The following is a 17,333-nucleotide window of genomic DNA, read 5'->3' on the forward strand; positions in this document are numbered from 1 at the left end:
CTTCATCTTTCTTTTCCTCATCACTCTGCTGTTCAGCATTGGAACCACAGCTTTCAAGGTAATGGAGACCCAAGAGACGTGAGAGTTGACTGGAACGTTTCAAATAAGGTGTTGAGTTTGCAGACAACATCTTGTAACATCTGACCACATGAATTAAAGGAACATGCCACCGTTTTGGGAAGCGCTCTCATTGTCAATTGATATCAATTGTTTGGGAGCCCCGCTGTGACAACATGTATAGACATATTTCAGAGCTGTTGCATTGAATGTCCAGTATTTTTTATTGGTGTTTTTGATGATATTATGCTCAACTGATATTTATAATTATATATTATGTAATTATTTTAATTTAGTTAAATGACTGATTTCATTATCAAATGGGTTCATGAATATTTTAACAAAATTAATTCTGAAACCAGTCACTAGACTAGAAATCCAGTGTGTAGAAGAGCCATGATCCTCCCTGATATTTGATGATGCTGCAGTATTGGAACAGGAATCCACAAACATTGGTCATTAATGTATTCGCACATACCTGGGAGGTGAGAATTTGATCTTTTTTCAGTATCATTAATCCTTTTTTATATTTCTTCTTCTTTTCAGATGAAATGAAACAAGGTGAACTGTTTCTAAAAACATTTTTCACGTTTCTCAAAATCTCATTGTGTCATGTAAGTAATCACAACTGTCTTTTTTCCATCTTAATCACAAATGCTTCACATCTTTCTGAAAATAAACATTTAAATGAAGATATTTGATTTTGTCAATTCTTCTCTTGACGTGTATGAAATGTTATTCATATTTTGACTGAATGCTTTGTGAAATTAATTGTTCTTCTTCTTCAATAAACACATCCTTCAGAAGGGTTCATCATGTCTCCACCACCTGGAATCAACAGACCAACACAAATTGCAAATACTTTGTTGGTTCTGGAATCTGTTACTACTTGATTGGTGAACCAAAGCCTTCAGCAGAGTCTTGAGAAGCCTTGTAACTGCATGTGATGAGATATGAAACTCTTCTGAGATATTTAAATGTGCACTGTGCTGCTCCTGCTGGCATCAGCCCGTCTTGCACCTGCTGTCCGTGATGCACCGTTGCTCTTTGCTGGTTTCACTTCTGGTTTTGGTGCTTTTTGGAGATCTTGGTGTTATGCAAAGCTTCCACTTGCTGCTTGCTCTGATCACCCTGCAACATGTGTGTGACAAACTTCCAGCCTGACCTCCACCTGACTCTCACACACCAGACATTGTAACGGTCCAACGCTGCCATCTAGCGTAAATACAAAGGTATTACATGTAGAACTGTGACGTCATTCTGAAGGTATGTGGAACTCAAGCGCTCCAATCAGCTCATCTAACATTCAAAAATGGGCCACATAAAGAAAAATAATCATCTCCTCTCTTCCTAAGTTCCACAGATTGTCTCTCCAAACATCACATTATACCCAGTCTGGGAGGGTCATTTGGGGAAGTCAGCAGTCAGACTTATCTGCACCCTAAGCGGCTTCTTTCCAGACACACTGAGTGTCGAGTGGCAACAGGACAACCAGAACTCAGACGTGCGGAAAACTCAGAGAAAGATGCAAAGTGTGGAGGAGGCCAAAACCTTCACTCTGAGCAGTGAGATTGAGCCACAAATGACAGCCTGGACCAGCGGCTCTGAGTTTACATGCAAGTCCACTCACAGCAACACTGAGTTGAAGAAATCAATCAGTATTTGTGAAAGTAAGTTTGTGTGGCTGCTGCCTCCCAATGCAGCAGGAACACATCATCATTGATACATCAGGACTGCTTCACATTAAAGTGATACTTCACCCAAAAAGTAATTGCCTCTCATGTACTCTCAAATAGGAGTATTGAGTTCATGAAGGTATTTTCTCCCTCCCACGTGACCTCTTCTTGGCTCCAGGATGCAGCTTGAACTGACCATGTACATTTAGCTTGAAGCTAATGGTGACTGGAGGCTAACAGCCGCAAAAACTGACCAAGAATGTCAGTTTACAAACTCTTAAGTGCATTATTCAGTATAATCCAGGTCTTCTTAATCCAGCTGTATGCTTCATGATCCCCAAACAACTCAGTTGTGAAGCACTAGCAAACACAAGGAAGTTGATTGGACTGAATGTGCTAGCACGCCTCTCTCAGTGCTAAAACAATAAGAGTTTGTTTTTACCTCTCATCAAAGTGTTTGTGTATTTCTGAGCATGCAGCTGGATAAAGAAGATGTGGATTGAACCGGACGATGAACCTGAGCTCCTCAATGAACATTTTTAGGACAGTTCTGCTGTTGTTAGCTGTCAGTCACCATAAGCCTCAATCTGAATGTGCCTGGCTGGGGCTTTCTGCTTTCTGGAGTCAAAAAAGTGATGCAGGAAGGAGACAAAACATCATATTTCTGAGTACATGAAAGGCAAAATACAGATTTTGGGGGAAGTATTGCTTTACAATGCATGTTGGAATCTTTCTTTTTCTTCTGTTTTGGGCAGCAGCACAGGCAAGCACTCCTCCTTCCATTCAGGTGGAGCTTCCAAGCTTCAAGACTGCCATGATGGGAGAGACTAATGTGGTCGCAACATGTTCAGTCCACACTGTATTTGATGCCACTGTTACCTGGCTGATGGATGATAAACTCCTGTCCAATAACCAAGTGACCCAGTTGACAAACCCTCACCTTATAATCAGCAATCTGACCGTTTCCTCCAGTCAGTGGAGAAAACTGAAGCTTCTAAAATGTAAAGCTGAACATCGCTGTTTCTCAGGGACTGTTGAGAAGGAAGTAAATGTTCCAGGTACGCTGACTTGACAAAATAAAACTCTGGTGTGTTTATGAGTAAAAGACCTTAAAATCAGATCTGTGTTCCATGTTGGGATCATCCAGGACCTGCAGTTACAGCTCCATCAGTGGAGATCAGGAGATCTCTCCCAGTTCTCCTGAAGGGAGGCAGCGCTGTGCTTGAGTGTGATGTCACACAACTCGTCTCCGTTGACCTCTACATCACCTTTCAGGCCAATGGAGTTGATATTTCTGACAAACAGTTTGTGGATCTTCCTGAAGCTCCGGGCCTCCATTCAATCAGTCGACGCTTCCCTGTGTCTCCGAGCGACTGGAAGAAGGACACGAGTTTCACCTGCACTGTGAACCAAGGCTTCTCCCACAGCTTCCAGTCCAACTCTACTGGCAATGTCTTTGGTAGGAGGACTTGTGCTCCTCCACCTTAACAACAGCTGATTTGATGTCTCTGTTTATGCTTTATTTTTGTGGAATAACACCCACTGGTGTCTCTGTCCCCCAGTGGACCCAGAAGTGGAGCTCCTTCTGGTCCCCAGTGAAGACTCAGGACTACAGGGACTCGTATGCTCTGGATGGGGCTTTGACCCTCAAATTACATGGTTTCATGAGTCTCAGCAAAGACCTCCCTCAAGTACTCACATCAGCATGGCTGCAGACGGTCGAGTGGCAGTGACCAGCCAACTCAACGTTCCTCAAACGGAGTGGAGAACAGGGGAGGTCTTCACTTGTGTCGTCTCTGACAGCTCCCTGAATCAGAGTGTCAGAAAGAACGTCAGCCTCTGCTCAGGTAAACAAGATCCCATCATCATGTTCACGTTGAACACATTGGATTTCCATCCCAGCTGAGTCATGCAACAGTTGAATTCCAACAGAGTCCAGCTGGAATGGCATTTTGTTGTCTAATGGTACGTTCCAGTTGACCTCAGAAATCAGAGAGTTCACATCCTGCAGAGTCGTGATCAGCAGGTGTTGCACGCACCAACAATTTGTTTCTTTTCTGACTTTTCTCCACTTTCACTGAACAACTGTTACATCAGTCCCAGTTCAGACCTCTTGCTGAAGTAAAAGGAGCGCTGCACGCTGTGTCAGGTTCTCAATGAAACAGGATCATCATGTGCACCTGTCCCACATCCCACTTTCCTCAACCTGAATTAATTTGAGCCTCTGACCCTGTAACTGTGGTATTTTGGAGAAAGAAAACAGGGTTGGAGGTGATGAACAACCAAAGACACACCATTTCTGCTGGCTGGCAACCAAAAGCATCTTATCTGCTAGACATGTATACTCAGACATGTCTTCAGACGGACGTATTTTCTCCTCATCATTATTACTTGATGGTTGTTGCATTTCTGATGTCATGTTCTTTTTCTTAGCTACTCCACTATCAAGCCAGATAGTTGGTGTTTATGTCCAAGGGCCTCAACTCCAGGAGTCTCAGGACAAGAGGCAGTTGACCATCACCTGTCTTCTGGTTGGTCCTCATCTTCACCATTTCTCCGTCTCCTGGGAAGTGGAAGGGAAGAAATATTCACTTAATTTCCATACGGAGAAACCTGTGAGTCACAAGAACGGCACGGAGACCCTACGGAGCTTCCTGACTGTGTCAGCAGAAGACTGGCACGCACATAAAAAAGTGTCTTGTAAAGGAACGCAGAAATGTTCCGCCCGGAGCTTTGAGGACTCGATAATCAAGAGCAAAGGTATTTTACTTCACATAGTTGGAGAAGGCAAGATTGCATCAGAAAGTCATTATTCTAAAACAACATTGAAGACAGACGTTAAAGCATCGTGTTGTCTTCTTTTTTTCTCAAGACTTCTATCAACCCACAGTGAAAATAATCCCACCTACTGTCTCTGAGCTGTCCGCGTCACACGTCCTCACACTGGTTTGTCTAGTTTCTGGATTTTCCCCAGCGGACATCATAGTGTACTGGGAGAAGGACGGCCTCAGACTCCCATCAAGCACCTTCACCAACAGCCCTGCATGGAACGATGCAGGCAGCAGGACCTTTTCAATGAGCAGCAGACTCAATACATCACACACTGAGGAGCAGAGCTCCAGCTACTCTTGCCTGGTCAGGCATGAATCGTCTGAAACCCCCTTCAGAAGCTCTATCAAGGATGTGTTTGGTGAGCACACGCTTTTCTTTGAGCATTCAGCTTTTCTCCCCTGCAAATATTCTCATTTTCCCTCCAGCCACAGTGACCCCCGCGAAACCTTCGGCCATCTTGCTGCAGGGCTCTGGTGAACTTGTGTGCCTGGTGTCTGGCTTCAGTCCTGCATCCATTAACATCACTTGGTTTCTTGATGACACCACGGAGCTTTTGGACTTCAACACCAGTGAACCGAACAGAGGCCCAGACGGAAAGTTCAGCACCCACAGCCGTCTTCATCCGTCCCAAGTCAGCTGGTTATCCGGGGCGGTCCACACCTGCAGGGTGACCCATGAAACCACCACCCTGTCCCTGAACATATCAAAACCAGGTGCCAGTGGGTCCACTGATCTGATCTTGCACAATCGTGGTTGTGTTTCACACCCGTGTGTCACTGTGTTCACTGCATGTATATTAACTCCCTTGATCTCAGATTTGGAGGAAATTTGGTAGAAAGACAGACAATCTGTCAATGAATAAGTGATCATCTTTCAGAGAGGATCTGGATCAAATTGTAGATCCTGGATCCTGAAGACTGTTCTGGATCACTGGTAGGGTGCAGCTATTAGTTTTCTGGACATGTCAAAGACAGTTTCCCATCGTATCCTGGGGTCTGTCTGAAAAGGTGGGAAGAAGAATGGCCTTGACTGTCTTTTGGATTTGTGACCCAGAAGATCTGTTTTTGCTTTCATGGTCAACATCTCCAAAAGACTTAGAGGGAGAAGTACTAAGCTCCCAGAGGCGGTAGGGATCCTGTTCAGGATCAGCGAGTCATAAGATGGAGAAACAGAAAAATCAGTCATGAATTTGTGTCCATGAAGCCTCCTTGGTGGAAGTCTGCACTCTCAGAGGGATTTCTATTTTTCTATCAATGTTCCTCAGCAGTCTCCTCTGCTCTGCTACAAAGCAGTGACCAAATGAACATGAAAATCTCTCTGTTCTAATTCTTTCACAGAGGTCTTGCAGGATTGTGACTTCATCGATGACATCACTCACGCCGTCATCAACCAAGACATAGATGTGGAGAGCTGGTATATGTCCCTCACCTTCCTCGTCCTCTTCCTCATCTCTGTCCTCTATAGTGTCTCAGCTACACTCATCAGGGTGAGTGTGAGTTTTGCTACTCTGAGGTCTTCTTCCAGTGGAGTATTTCACATCTCTTCACTTCAGCAACTTGACCTGATCCCTTCTTTATGTTTCTACTCTGAGCAAAACTGTCACCAGATCCTGATGGTGGTTTTTTCCTTTTAGATTAAATGATGACGACTGCAGGAGAACTCCCATTTTCTAGGCCTGTAGACTCTCTTGGCTTTGTGTGACTGAATGTTTGACCTAAAGACTCAAACACCAATGTAAAATAAACTTTTCATTTTTGTTTTGAGAAATAAAGATTCAGAAGAACAGAATTTGTCTCCTTTTGTCTCACTGATCACCATCAAACTCATGAAGACATTGACTGAATCCAGTATAGAGGACATTTAGTCCAACAGCCTTCATGAAACCTTGTGTCCAGTAGAGTGAGACAAAGATACATGCAGCAGTGGAGACTCTCCACCTTCATGGAAACACTCCACATGCACTCCTTGGGATAAACTGACACGTCTGAACAGGACCAGCTTAGGCAACAAAGACGTTTATTCACTGAAGACACAAACAGAGACACACACATATCTCTTTAAATATGTGCACACTTTGTCTTTGCATGACAGCTATATTCATCTCTGGGAAGTTGTGTGTACACACGCAGACTCACACACACACACTGAGCAGGTATTAAACACGTCATTTTTCTCAGTAAACACATCTCTAAATGTGCTATTATAACCGGCCTCAGACCTGGGGGATATCTGGGTTGGTCCAAGTGATTCACAGGCAGTGAGCACTGTGAGTCAATAAGGTGATCTGTGAATGACGAGGAACAGACACATCAGTTTGTTGTTGCGTTGCTCAGCCAGCAGCGTTTTATTACTGACTATAATCAAAAATATTCAGTCATCAAAACACATTAATTCGGCAATTCCATACTGTAATCACAATAATCATTTCAATATCAAAATACTATTTCCGGTCCAAACATTCAATCATTTTTAGTACTTGACAATAAATTCAATAACAATACTATCAAAAAAAAACAATAACCCAAATCATAATACTCTTCATAGAAAGAAAGTGCAAATAACCAAACTAATACAAAAACATTCTCCAAAAAAAAAGTGCAATCACCCAACCTGGATTACTTACTACACATTACACATACTTAAACTTAAGACTGTCAGAACGATCAGATTCAATGAAAAATAACATTACATTTCTTAAATTCAATAAACAATCACTCATTCATTCATACCATTAGCTCAAATACATGAGCAAAACAACACGTTCACAGCACACACGCACGCACGCACGCTTGTGCACGCGCACCACGTGTGCTTTCTGTGTGCTGTCTCTGTATGTGCACACAGTGAGAAACTATCCAGCAGCATCCACATTTCAACTCGACAAAACAATAAAACTACTGGTCCAATCTTAAGTCAGGTCCTCCCAAAAAGTCACAAAACATGTTACCGATAGCTCACGTTAGTTTAGCATCATGAGGATGGCTAGAAATAGTTATTTTCAATACCAGTGAATGACGAGGAACAGACACATCAGTTTGTTGTTGCGTTGCTCAGCCAGCAGCGTTTTATTACTGACTGCGCATGCGCTGGGCCAAGTCTCTACACTGTTCCTCTTCATTTTCACAGGAGCGCAATAGCGCCATCTAAGGACTTGGTAGTCTAATAGATGTAGAATCACATACAAAGTGTAATGTGATGTTAGTGTAGTTCTGATAAATCTTTAAAAAAAAATGGGGGGTGTATGTTTTAGTGCAAACTATAAATAGAGGCAATTTCTGAACCCTCTACACTATTGACATGAAGTTTTCACCAGATGTCAGGAACGACCCGTGCAACACACATGGAATGATACAGGCGAAAAGGATTGAACACACTTACATTTGTTTAATACTTCCACAAAAATATCAAATGAATAATAATTTGAATATAAAAACCCCTCCTGGGTGGAGATACTAGTTGAATGCATTGTTCAGGTGTGATTTGGGCACTTTCTTCCACACAAATGTCTTGAATCTTGAAGGTTCCATGGGGCTCTTCTATGTACTCTGGTCTTCAGTTCTTTCCATAGATTTTCTTTTGGATTCAAGTCAGGCGATTGGCTGGGCCGTTCTAGCAGCTTTACTTTCCTTCTCTAAAACCAAATGGGTTTCCTTGGCTGTGACCCTCATTCCATCTTCATCATCCTGGTAGATGGCAGCTGATTTTCATCAACAATGTCTCAATACAATTTTTCCATTTATGCTTCCTTCAATTGTATGAAGTTTGCCAGTGCCGTGTGCAGAAAAAAGCCCCCCTCCCCCTCCTCCACCACCACCACCAACTCTATGAACAAGAGGAGAGTCAGAGCTCAAGCACTCACTCGTCCTGACACAACCACTGAACACACTCAGGATCTGAAACCTTCATTACTGTTGTGACTCAAACAGTTCTGTGTTTTTGTCCCTTTTGTTTTACACATTTCAAATCATTAAAAATAACATCAGGATTAAAAACTAAAGATGACTCATCAACAATAAAATATTCAGCACATTCATTTCAGGACCAGTGTTGTTTTTATTGAACTTTTCCCTCCATAAAGACATAAAGAATAGTTCCTCTTTTGGTGAAATGCTCTTCTGCAGCTAATAATCTACAGTAGGAGATCATTCTCATGTTTGTTTGTTCCATAAAACGCTCCAGTCAGCAGCTCTTGAACTGAAAAAAGAAATGAATACAGCTGTATTTTGTTTGACAAAACCTGATAGCAACTTAAAAACAAAAGCAAAAATCTGTCACTCCAAAAGATGGATGAAGCCATTAATGTTATATATGAAATGACTGAATGAATATTCCTGATGTCTTGTTGAGATTAAATGAAAAGCTACTATTGTTATTTTTATTATTGTTTTTATAATTATTATTATTTATTATTATTATTATTATCATTATCATTATTATTGATGCTCATCATCATCAACGTCAACATAATAGCACTAATCACAGGTTATAGGATCATCACTTTCCACTTTGACAGGATAATAAGATGGAGATCAACAACTCTGGCTGGCAAAGATTCAGTTGGGATGAACAGAGTGAGAGGTCTGAATAGAACATGATTATTATCACTGAGGTTGGAGCTCACAGCAGCACTGAACTGGACCGTACCATGTTAAGATGTATTTCTAATGTTTGGCTTCCTAGCAGCAGAATTCATAGCAGTGCTGTTGTGCTGCTCTGCTGCTCTGTTGCTGGTGCAGCTGGCCAGTTTGTGGTCTCACTGCTTCTGCAGGATCCTGCTCTTATGAGCCCTCAGAATCCTTCCCTATGCAAAGAGAACTTCCTCCTCATCTGCTATAAAAACATGTTGATGTCAGTTGCAGGAGAGGAAGAGGAGTTCCACCTTCAGGAGCAACCATGTTGTGTGTCGCTCTGCTGCTGCTGCTGGCTGCTGGATCCTGTGAGTCTCAGTGAGGCAGAGACACTGACAGTAGGATTCCAGCTCACTGACTCTTAGTCCACTGATTCAACATGTTTTCCTCCACAGGTGTCAAGTGTCAACTTTTGACCCAGCCAGCCTCTGTGACTGTGCAGCAGGGTCAACGTCTGACCATCACCTGCCAGCTCCACACTTCTTATAGCTGGTCCAACAGAGAATGGTACAGAGAACCTGCAGGAAAAGGAAAGGAAAAGATCAGTACAGAATCAACCATTGTACCTTCCATGCGGAGAAAGTTCAGTGTAAACTTGGACTCCTACAGCAAGAGAATGACTCTCAATGGAGAGAACATGCAGCCTGAAGACTCTGCTGTGTATTACTGTGCTGCAGACCCACAACAACACAAAGCATCAGCAGACCTGAACAAAAACCCCTCAGAGGCTGAACACTTGGAACATGAAGCCACCAGAGGAGGAGCCCTCACACCAGTTTAGACCAGTTTAATACTGAGGAGCAAATGTCTCTTTGAAAGCTCTGGACCAAACATGAACTGGAGAAATGAGATCCAGTTGATTCTTGATTCTGAACATTCAGATTGGGATTGGAGTTGAATGATGATCAGATTCAAGGAATTCAGTTTGTGAGAAGATTCCTCAACATTCATGTGATTTGTTTCAAGATTCCAAATAAGAGCCTCCAACATGCATTTGAACAATCATAGTCACCAGAATTTACTCTGATTGATGGCTGGAGTTGTCATAGAAACCTGAAAGATTAGTCTTAAAATATAACTTCATCATACTTTATCGTTAGAAAATTAATAAGCTTACCAATACAATACAATCAAAAGCACAATAAAAAATACAATAATACAGGATAAATAAACAACAATGCAATCAAATCTCTGAATCAAAGATCCCTGAGTTTCAGTGAAAGAGGGTTGGTGACAATAACTTGGATTAAGAGAACGTTATGTTTTCAAAAATCCTTCTCAGTGTTGAGACATTGTGACATCATCATCATCTCCTCTGGCATCTTGAAAGCATGTCTGACTAACATGGAGGTGCTCCTGTTTAGAACCTGATATGTTGACTCAAACAACCCCTGGTAGTCACCAAGAGGCTAAGTGAGGGAGCAATGCGCTGTTGACTTGCTGCACAAACAACAAGGCCATGTCCGTCTTTCCGACTGTCCAGTTTATTTCAGAAACAACAACCAAATCAGGCAAAAGGGGAAAGGCCAGCAAGATGGTTCAGTACCCAGATTGTGTTCATTTGAGCAGTCGACAAAAAAAGTCTCTCCCTTCTCAACCCCCTTTCCCTGCAGCCACAGCCGTGAACAGGTGAGTAGAACCATTGAGTACAACCACTCAATCAGCAGGCTCCTGACCACACCCCCGTGACCTAAGTGACAGGTGTCAAACTAACGACTGATCCCAGCACAAACACATCAAAACACACGTGTGGCATTTGGCACCTCCAGAACCATGTCTCTACAGAATCTTTGAATCTTTGCTAAAACTGACAGCAACCAAATGCAGGGATCTCTTCTACTGGCAAGGCAAGGCAATTTTATTTGTAGAGCCCGTTTTCACAAACAGTTTGTCTCAAAGGGCTTCACATGGCATCATAACAACATCCTCTGCCCTTAGACCCTCAAATCGACTGAGGAAAAAGTCCATAGAAAACCCTTTTAACAGGAAAAAAATCTGAGAAACCTCAGGGTGAGCAACAGAGGAGGGATCCCTCACCCAGGACGGACAGACGTGCAGTAGATGTTGTTACTGGAACTCAAGGTTTCCCTGTTCACTCTTCAGACTCAGTCAACGGTAGATTCACCATCTCCAGAGACTCCAGCAGGAAACTCTGACTCCAGATGAGCAGGCTGGAGGCCCAGGACACACCAGAGTGTTACTGGGCCTCATGGACACAGGCAGAGGCCACAAGAGGAGAGTCAGAGCTCAGGCACTCACTCGTCCTGACACAACCACTGAACACACTCAGGATCTGAAACCTTCATTACTGTTGTGACTCAAACAGTTCTGTGATTTTGTCCCTTTTGTTTTACACATTTCAAATCATTAAAATAACATCAGGATTAAAAACTAAAGATGACTCATCAACAATAAAATATTCAGCACATTCATTTCAGGACCAGTGTTGTTTTTATTGAACTTTTCCCTCCATAAAGACATAAAGAATAGTTCCTCTTTTGGTGAAATGCTCTTCTGCAGCTAATAATCTACAGTAGGAGATCATTCTCATGTTTGTTTGTTCCATAAAACGCTCCAGTCAGCAGCTCTTGAACTGAAAAAAGAAATGAATACAGCTGTATTTTGTTTGACAAAACCTGATAGCAACTTAAAAACAAAAGCAAAATCTGTCACTCCAAAAGATGGATGAAGCCATTGATGTTATATATGAAATGACTGAATGAATATTCCTGATGTCTTGTTGAGATTAAATGAAAAGCTACTATTGTTATTATTATTATTGTTTTTATAATTATTATTATTTATTATTATTATCATTATCATTATTATTGATGCTCATCATCATCAACGTTAACATTATAGCACTAATCACAGGTTATAGGATCATCACTTTCCACTTTGACAGGATAATAAGATGGAGATCAACAACTCTGGCTGGCAAAGATTCAGTTGGGATGAACAGAGTGAGAGGTCTGAATAGAACATGATTATTATCACTGAGGTTGGAGATCACAGCAGCACTGAACTGGACCGTACCATGTTAAGATGTTTTTCTGATGTTTGGCTTCCTAGCAGCAGAATTCATAGCAGTGCTGTTGTGCTGCTCTGCTTCTCTGTTGCTGGTGCAGCTGGCCAGTTTGTGGTCTCACTGCTTCTGCAGGATCCTGCTCTTATGAGCCCTCAGAATCCTTCCCTATGCAAAGAGAACTTCCTCCTCATCTGCTATAAAAACATGTTGATGTCAGTTGCAGGAGAGGAAGAGGAGTTCCACCTTCAGGAGCAACCATGTTGTGTGTCGCTCTGCTGCTGCTGCTGGCTGCTGGATCCTGTGAGTCTCAGTGAGGCAGAGACACTGACAGTAGGATTCCAGCTCACTGACTCTTCGTCCACTGATTCAACATGTTTTCCTCCACAGGTGTCAAGTGTCAACTTTTGACCCAGCCAGCCTCTGTGACTGTGCAGCAGGGTCAACGTCTGACCATCACCTGCCAGGTCTCCTATTCTATCAGTAGCTACTACACATATTGGTACAGAGAGCCTGCAGGAAAAGGAAAGGAAAAGATCAGTAAAGACTCAACCATCGAACCTCACCTGCGGACAAAGTTCAGTGTCAACTTGGACTCTTCCAGCAAGAGAGTGACTCTAAATGGAGAGAACATGCAGCCTGAAGACTCTGCTGTGTATTACTGTGCCAGAGACCCACAACAACACAAAGCATCAGCAGACCTGAACAAAAACCCCTCAGAGGCTGAACACTTGGAACATGAAGCCACCAGAGGAGGAGCCCTCACACCAGTTTAGACCAGTTTAATACTGAGGAGCAAATCTCTCTTTGAAAGCTCTGGACCAAACATGAACTGGAGAAATGAGATCCAGTAGATTCTTGATTCTGAACATTCAGATTGGGATTGGAGTTGAATGATGATCAGATTCATGGAATTCAGTTTGTGAGAAGATTCCTCAACATTCATGTGATTTGTTTCAAGATTCCAAATAAGAGCCTCCAACATGCATTTGAACAATCATAGTCACCAGAATTTACTCTGATTGATGGCTGGAGTTGTCAAAGAAACCTGCAAGATCAGTTTTTAAATATAACTTGATCATACTTCATTGTTTGAAATTGAAAATTAATTAGCTAAACAATACATTCAACAGAACAATAAAAAAATACAATAATACAGGATAGATAAACAGCAATGCAATAAAATGACAGAATCCAAGATCTCTGTGTTTCAGTAAAAATGTTGAGACATTGTGACATCATGATCTTCTCTGGCATCTTGAAAGCATTTTGTAAGAAATTTAGATTTTCATAATTTTCACAATTACGCACCAGCATCTTACCCACTTCTTTTTTTTTAGAGAAACTTGTTTTCATTCAGCACACTTGTTTTTTGACATCCATGTTATTCATGAAGAAAGTCATTCTGGTTTTAGGGTAAACCACAGTACAGAGACTGCACTGAAAGATTTTAGATGATTTTAGATTAAATTTTGATTCACAAAAGTTGACAGTGTTGGTTCTGCTGGATCTTAGTGCTACCTTCAATACAGTCCACCACACTATTCTTCTAAATAGATTGAAACATCTTGTCAGCCTCTCTGGTACTGTACTCACATGGTTTACTTCCCACCTCATTGACAGAACATTCATGTTAAGTCTAGACACGTGTTCCTCCAAAGTCCAGAAAATCACATTTGGTGTACCCCAGGGTTCAATTTAGGGCCCTTTGCTTTTTGACCTGTACATGCTCCCTCTTGGCAGTGTCATCAGGAGACATGGAATCAGCTTCCACAGTTATGTGGATGATACACAGCTTTCCATCTCCATGTCTCCGATGACACCAGGCCTATGGATACCCTTTTTAACTGTATTTTACATGTCAAATCCTGGATGGCAGGAAGTTTTCTCCAGCTTAACCAGGACAATACTGAGGTTTTAGTTATCGATCCTGGGGCCCAGACCCAAAAACGACAAGCACTGTCTTTTAACCCATCATTTCAAGTAAAAAACCTGGATGCAATTTTGGACTCTGACTTTCAGCTGACTTTTATTCCACACATAAAGAACATAATGAAACTAGGGTTTGATCATCTAAAGAACATAGCCACAGTCCGCCCCATTGTCTCTCAGGGCAACACGGAGACGCTGATGCTTGCTTTTATCACCAGTTGTATTTACTACTGTAACGCCCTGCTCTCTGGTCTTCCCAAAAAGAATATTTCAGCTCTAGAATTATTACAAAATTCAGCAGCACATGTCATGACAAAGACCGAGGGGCGGGCCTGCATGACACCCTCATGGCTCAAGACACACCTTTAGATTTGTATTTTTATCATATTTTTATCATTTTTCATTAATATTATTTTACTCATGACATTTATTTATTTTAGGCCATTATTTCATATTTATTTAGGATTCTTTTCCTTTTCCTATCCTATTTTAAATTGTACTTTTTTAACCAACTAACCATCAAATTGCATGACAACAAGTGTAAAGGGGCACAAATGATGTCCAAAAACTCCCGGAGAGGTAAAAAGTCAACTGAGCAACTCAAAGACAACGATTTGCAGCTAGAAGCCAACGCGAGCTGTGCTGTGCTTTGCCGCAGTGCCTCTCCTTCGCCCAGCCCTGAGGATGCCGGTTTGGAGAATGAGGACGACCGAGCAAACTTGACCTTGATACAGAAACACCTGAGCGCCGTCGGGAAAGAGGTAAAAGAATTCAGGAAGGACACTAAAATCAGCTGCGGGACACGAGAGGAGAACTGGACAAAACAAATGTGAGGCAAGAAGACGTGGAAACCAGGGTCGCTGGGTACGAAGAAGAGTTACAAAGCTCAGATGAGTCATGAGCGAGATGATGCCACAGACAACTTGGACAAGATTGGTTTTATTCATCATAGACAAACAACATCAGAAGAGCATTACATATCCTAGGAAATATACAAAAGGACAAAATTCAATCTATTACAGGGAGTCTAGACGCGGAGAAAGCTTCAGACTCCCTCAGGTGGGTTTTCTTGTACAAGGTCCTGGGGAAGTTTGGTTTTCAAGATAATTTTCTCAGAGTGATTCAGGCTCTGCGTGACGAACCCTCAGCCCGTATCAAAGTCAGTGGTGATCTGTTTGGGTCCTTTCACCTGAAACGTGGGTGGAAACAGGGTCGCGCAATCTCGTCACTCCTCTTTGTCTTGTTGATTGGCCTAAGACTTCTATGAACAGATCCAAGTGAAAATATTCAGGGTATTGTAATGTCAGGAGTTAAACACAAGGTGGCGATGTTTGCAGATGATGTGCTGGTCTACCCCAGGGAGCCAGAGATATCATTTCATGAAGTGATGTCCACTTTGTCTGATTTTGGCAAATTATCTGGCTAAAAAGTTAATATTTCAAAAACTCAGTTGATGACACTAAACTATATAGTTCCTATGACTCAACGTAAGAAATGTAAGGTAAATTGGCAACGTGAGAATGTTAAATACTTTTGACAAGGAGCTTTCAGTGCTCTTCCAGCCAAACTATGTACCAATATCCTCAAAAATAAGCGCAGTAAAGATGAGTGTGCTCCCCTTTTCAGGAACTTGCCTGCAGTGTTGAGTGAAAATCAATTCAGGGAATGGGACAAATGAATCTCCAGATTTGTTGGGCAGGGCCCTTCAACTTTATTATGGCAACATAATTAGGGCCTGAGCCCGGAGGTACTCCGGGGCGAATCCATCCATCCATTCTCATCTCATAGAGACAAACAACCATTCACACTTACTGTGAGGCGACAGTGCTGACCACTGCACCACCGTGCCGCCGTGAAATGAATTTCTGTTAAAACACCTGATGACTCCTGAATTCTCTCACAAGCAAACAAACACTCACAACAACTGTTGTCCTCTACTTTTACTGCTCAGCTGATCACGTAGAAGGGAAACTCCCGTAGCTTCAGATGTTTTGTTCAACTGTCAATATTTGGTCTGAGTATCAAATTGACCCCACCTGCTCGGGATGACTGGATTGGTACTCAAGAGATGTTTAGGATGAAAAATTGGACCTTTCAACTAAGAACCCAACAGGACAAATTTTGCAAAATTTGGAGCAACTGGATCTTACTTGTACCCCCCATGAGAGCAGCCATTATTTGATCTCACTGGTACTACTGAGTTGTAATTTACTGATTTAATTTCTGTCTGGGTATTTTGATTATTTCCACGACAACAGCAGCAGGTTTTTGTAGTTTCCTTCCACGTGTGCTGTGAAATTCTAACCATTTGTGAGACTCAAAAGAGGAAAAACCCAAGAGCTGTGACTTTACTGTCCTTGAGTCCTTGTTCTTTGATGGCTGATGAAGCACATGAGGACTCAAACCAAACTGGAAGGACATTAATTTTCATATCTTTGAATATTGCTGTGTCCTCCTAGTGATCTGTCCCTGCCAAATAAAGATACAGCATAAAAAAACAATAGGTTTTCATGTCTAAATATGCAGCGTCATTGTTTTCTGTGACAAAACCTGATGGCAAATTAAAAACAAAAGCAAAAATCTGTCACTCCAAAAGACGAAGGAAGCATGAATGTTACATATGAAATGACTGAATGATTAATCTTGATGTTTGGTGGAGAATAAAGAAAAGCTGTAATGATTGATATTATTCTATTTTTTTATCATAATTATTGTATTTATTGATAATCATCATCATCAAACTCAACATAATAGTACAAATCACAGGTTCTGGCATGACCTACTGTCCACTTTGACAAAATAATAAGATTGACAACAACTCAATTATGTGGTCTCACTGCTTCTGCAGGATCCTGCTCTTATGAGCCCTCAGAATCCTTCCCTATGCAAAGAGAACTTCCTCCTCATCTGCTATAAAAACATGTTGATGTCAGTTGCAGGAGAGGAAGAGGAGTTCCACCTTCAGGAGCAACCATGTTGTGTGTCGCTCTGCTGCTGCTGCTGGCTGCTGGATCCTGTGAGTCTCAGTGAGGCAGAGACACTGACAGTAGGATTCCAGCTCACTGACTCTTAGTCCACTGATTCAACATGTTTTCCTCCACAGGTGTCAAGTGTCAATATTTGACCCAGCCAGCCTCTGTGACTGTGCAGCAGGGTCAACGTCTGACCATCACCTGCCAGCTC

The 17,333-nt window shown here is 42.1% G+C and overlaps 1 gene segment (V, D, J or C); it reads left to right on the forward strand.

Annotated features, from left to right (window-relative positions):
* Positions 1 to 1,422: 1,422 nt before the first annotated feature.
* LOC147245170 (Ig heavy chain C region, membrane-bound form-like) lies at positions 1,423 to 6,346 on the forward strand. The segment is given in 9 exon segments: positions 1,423 to 1,727; positions 2,489 to 2,791; positions 2,881 to 3,192; positions 3,296 to 3,580; positions 4,167 to 4,493; positions 4,606 to 4,923; positions 4,991 to 5,278; positions 5,903 to 6,051; positions 6,199 to 6,346. Coding segments are annotated over 9 exon segments (2,136 nt in total).
* The last annotated feature ends 10,987 nt before the right edge of the window (positions 6,347 to 17,333 follow it).

The sequence above is a fragment of the Aulostomus chinensis genome, chromosome 18, assembly GCF_037954235.1.
Source record: "Aulostomus chinensis isolate RoL2024-O1b breed Wild chromosome 18, RoL_Achi_v1.0, whole genome shotgun sequence".
Classification (NCBI taxonomy): Eukaryota; Metazoa; Chordata; class Actinopteri; order Syngnathiformes; family Aulostomidae; genus Aulostomus; species Aulostomus chinensis.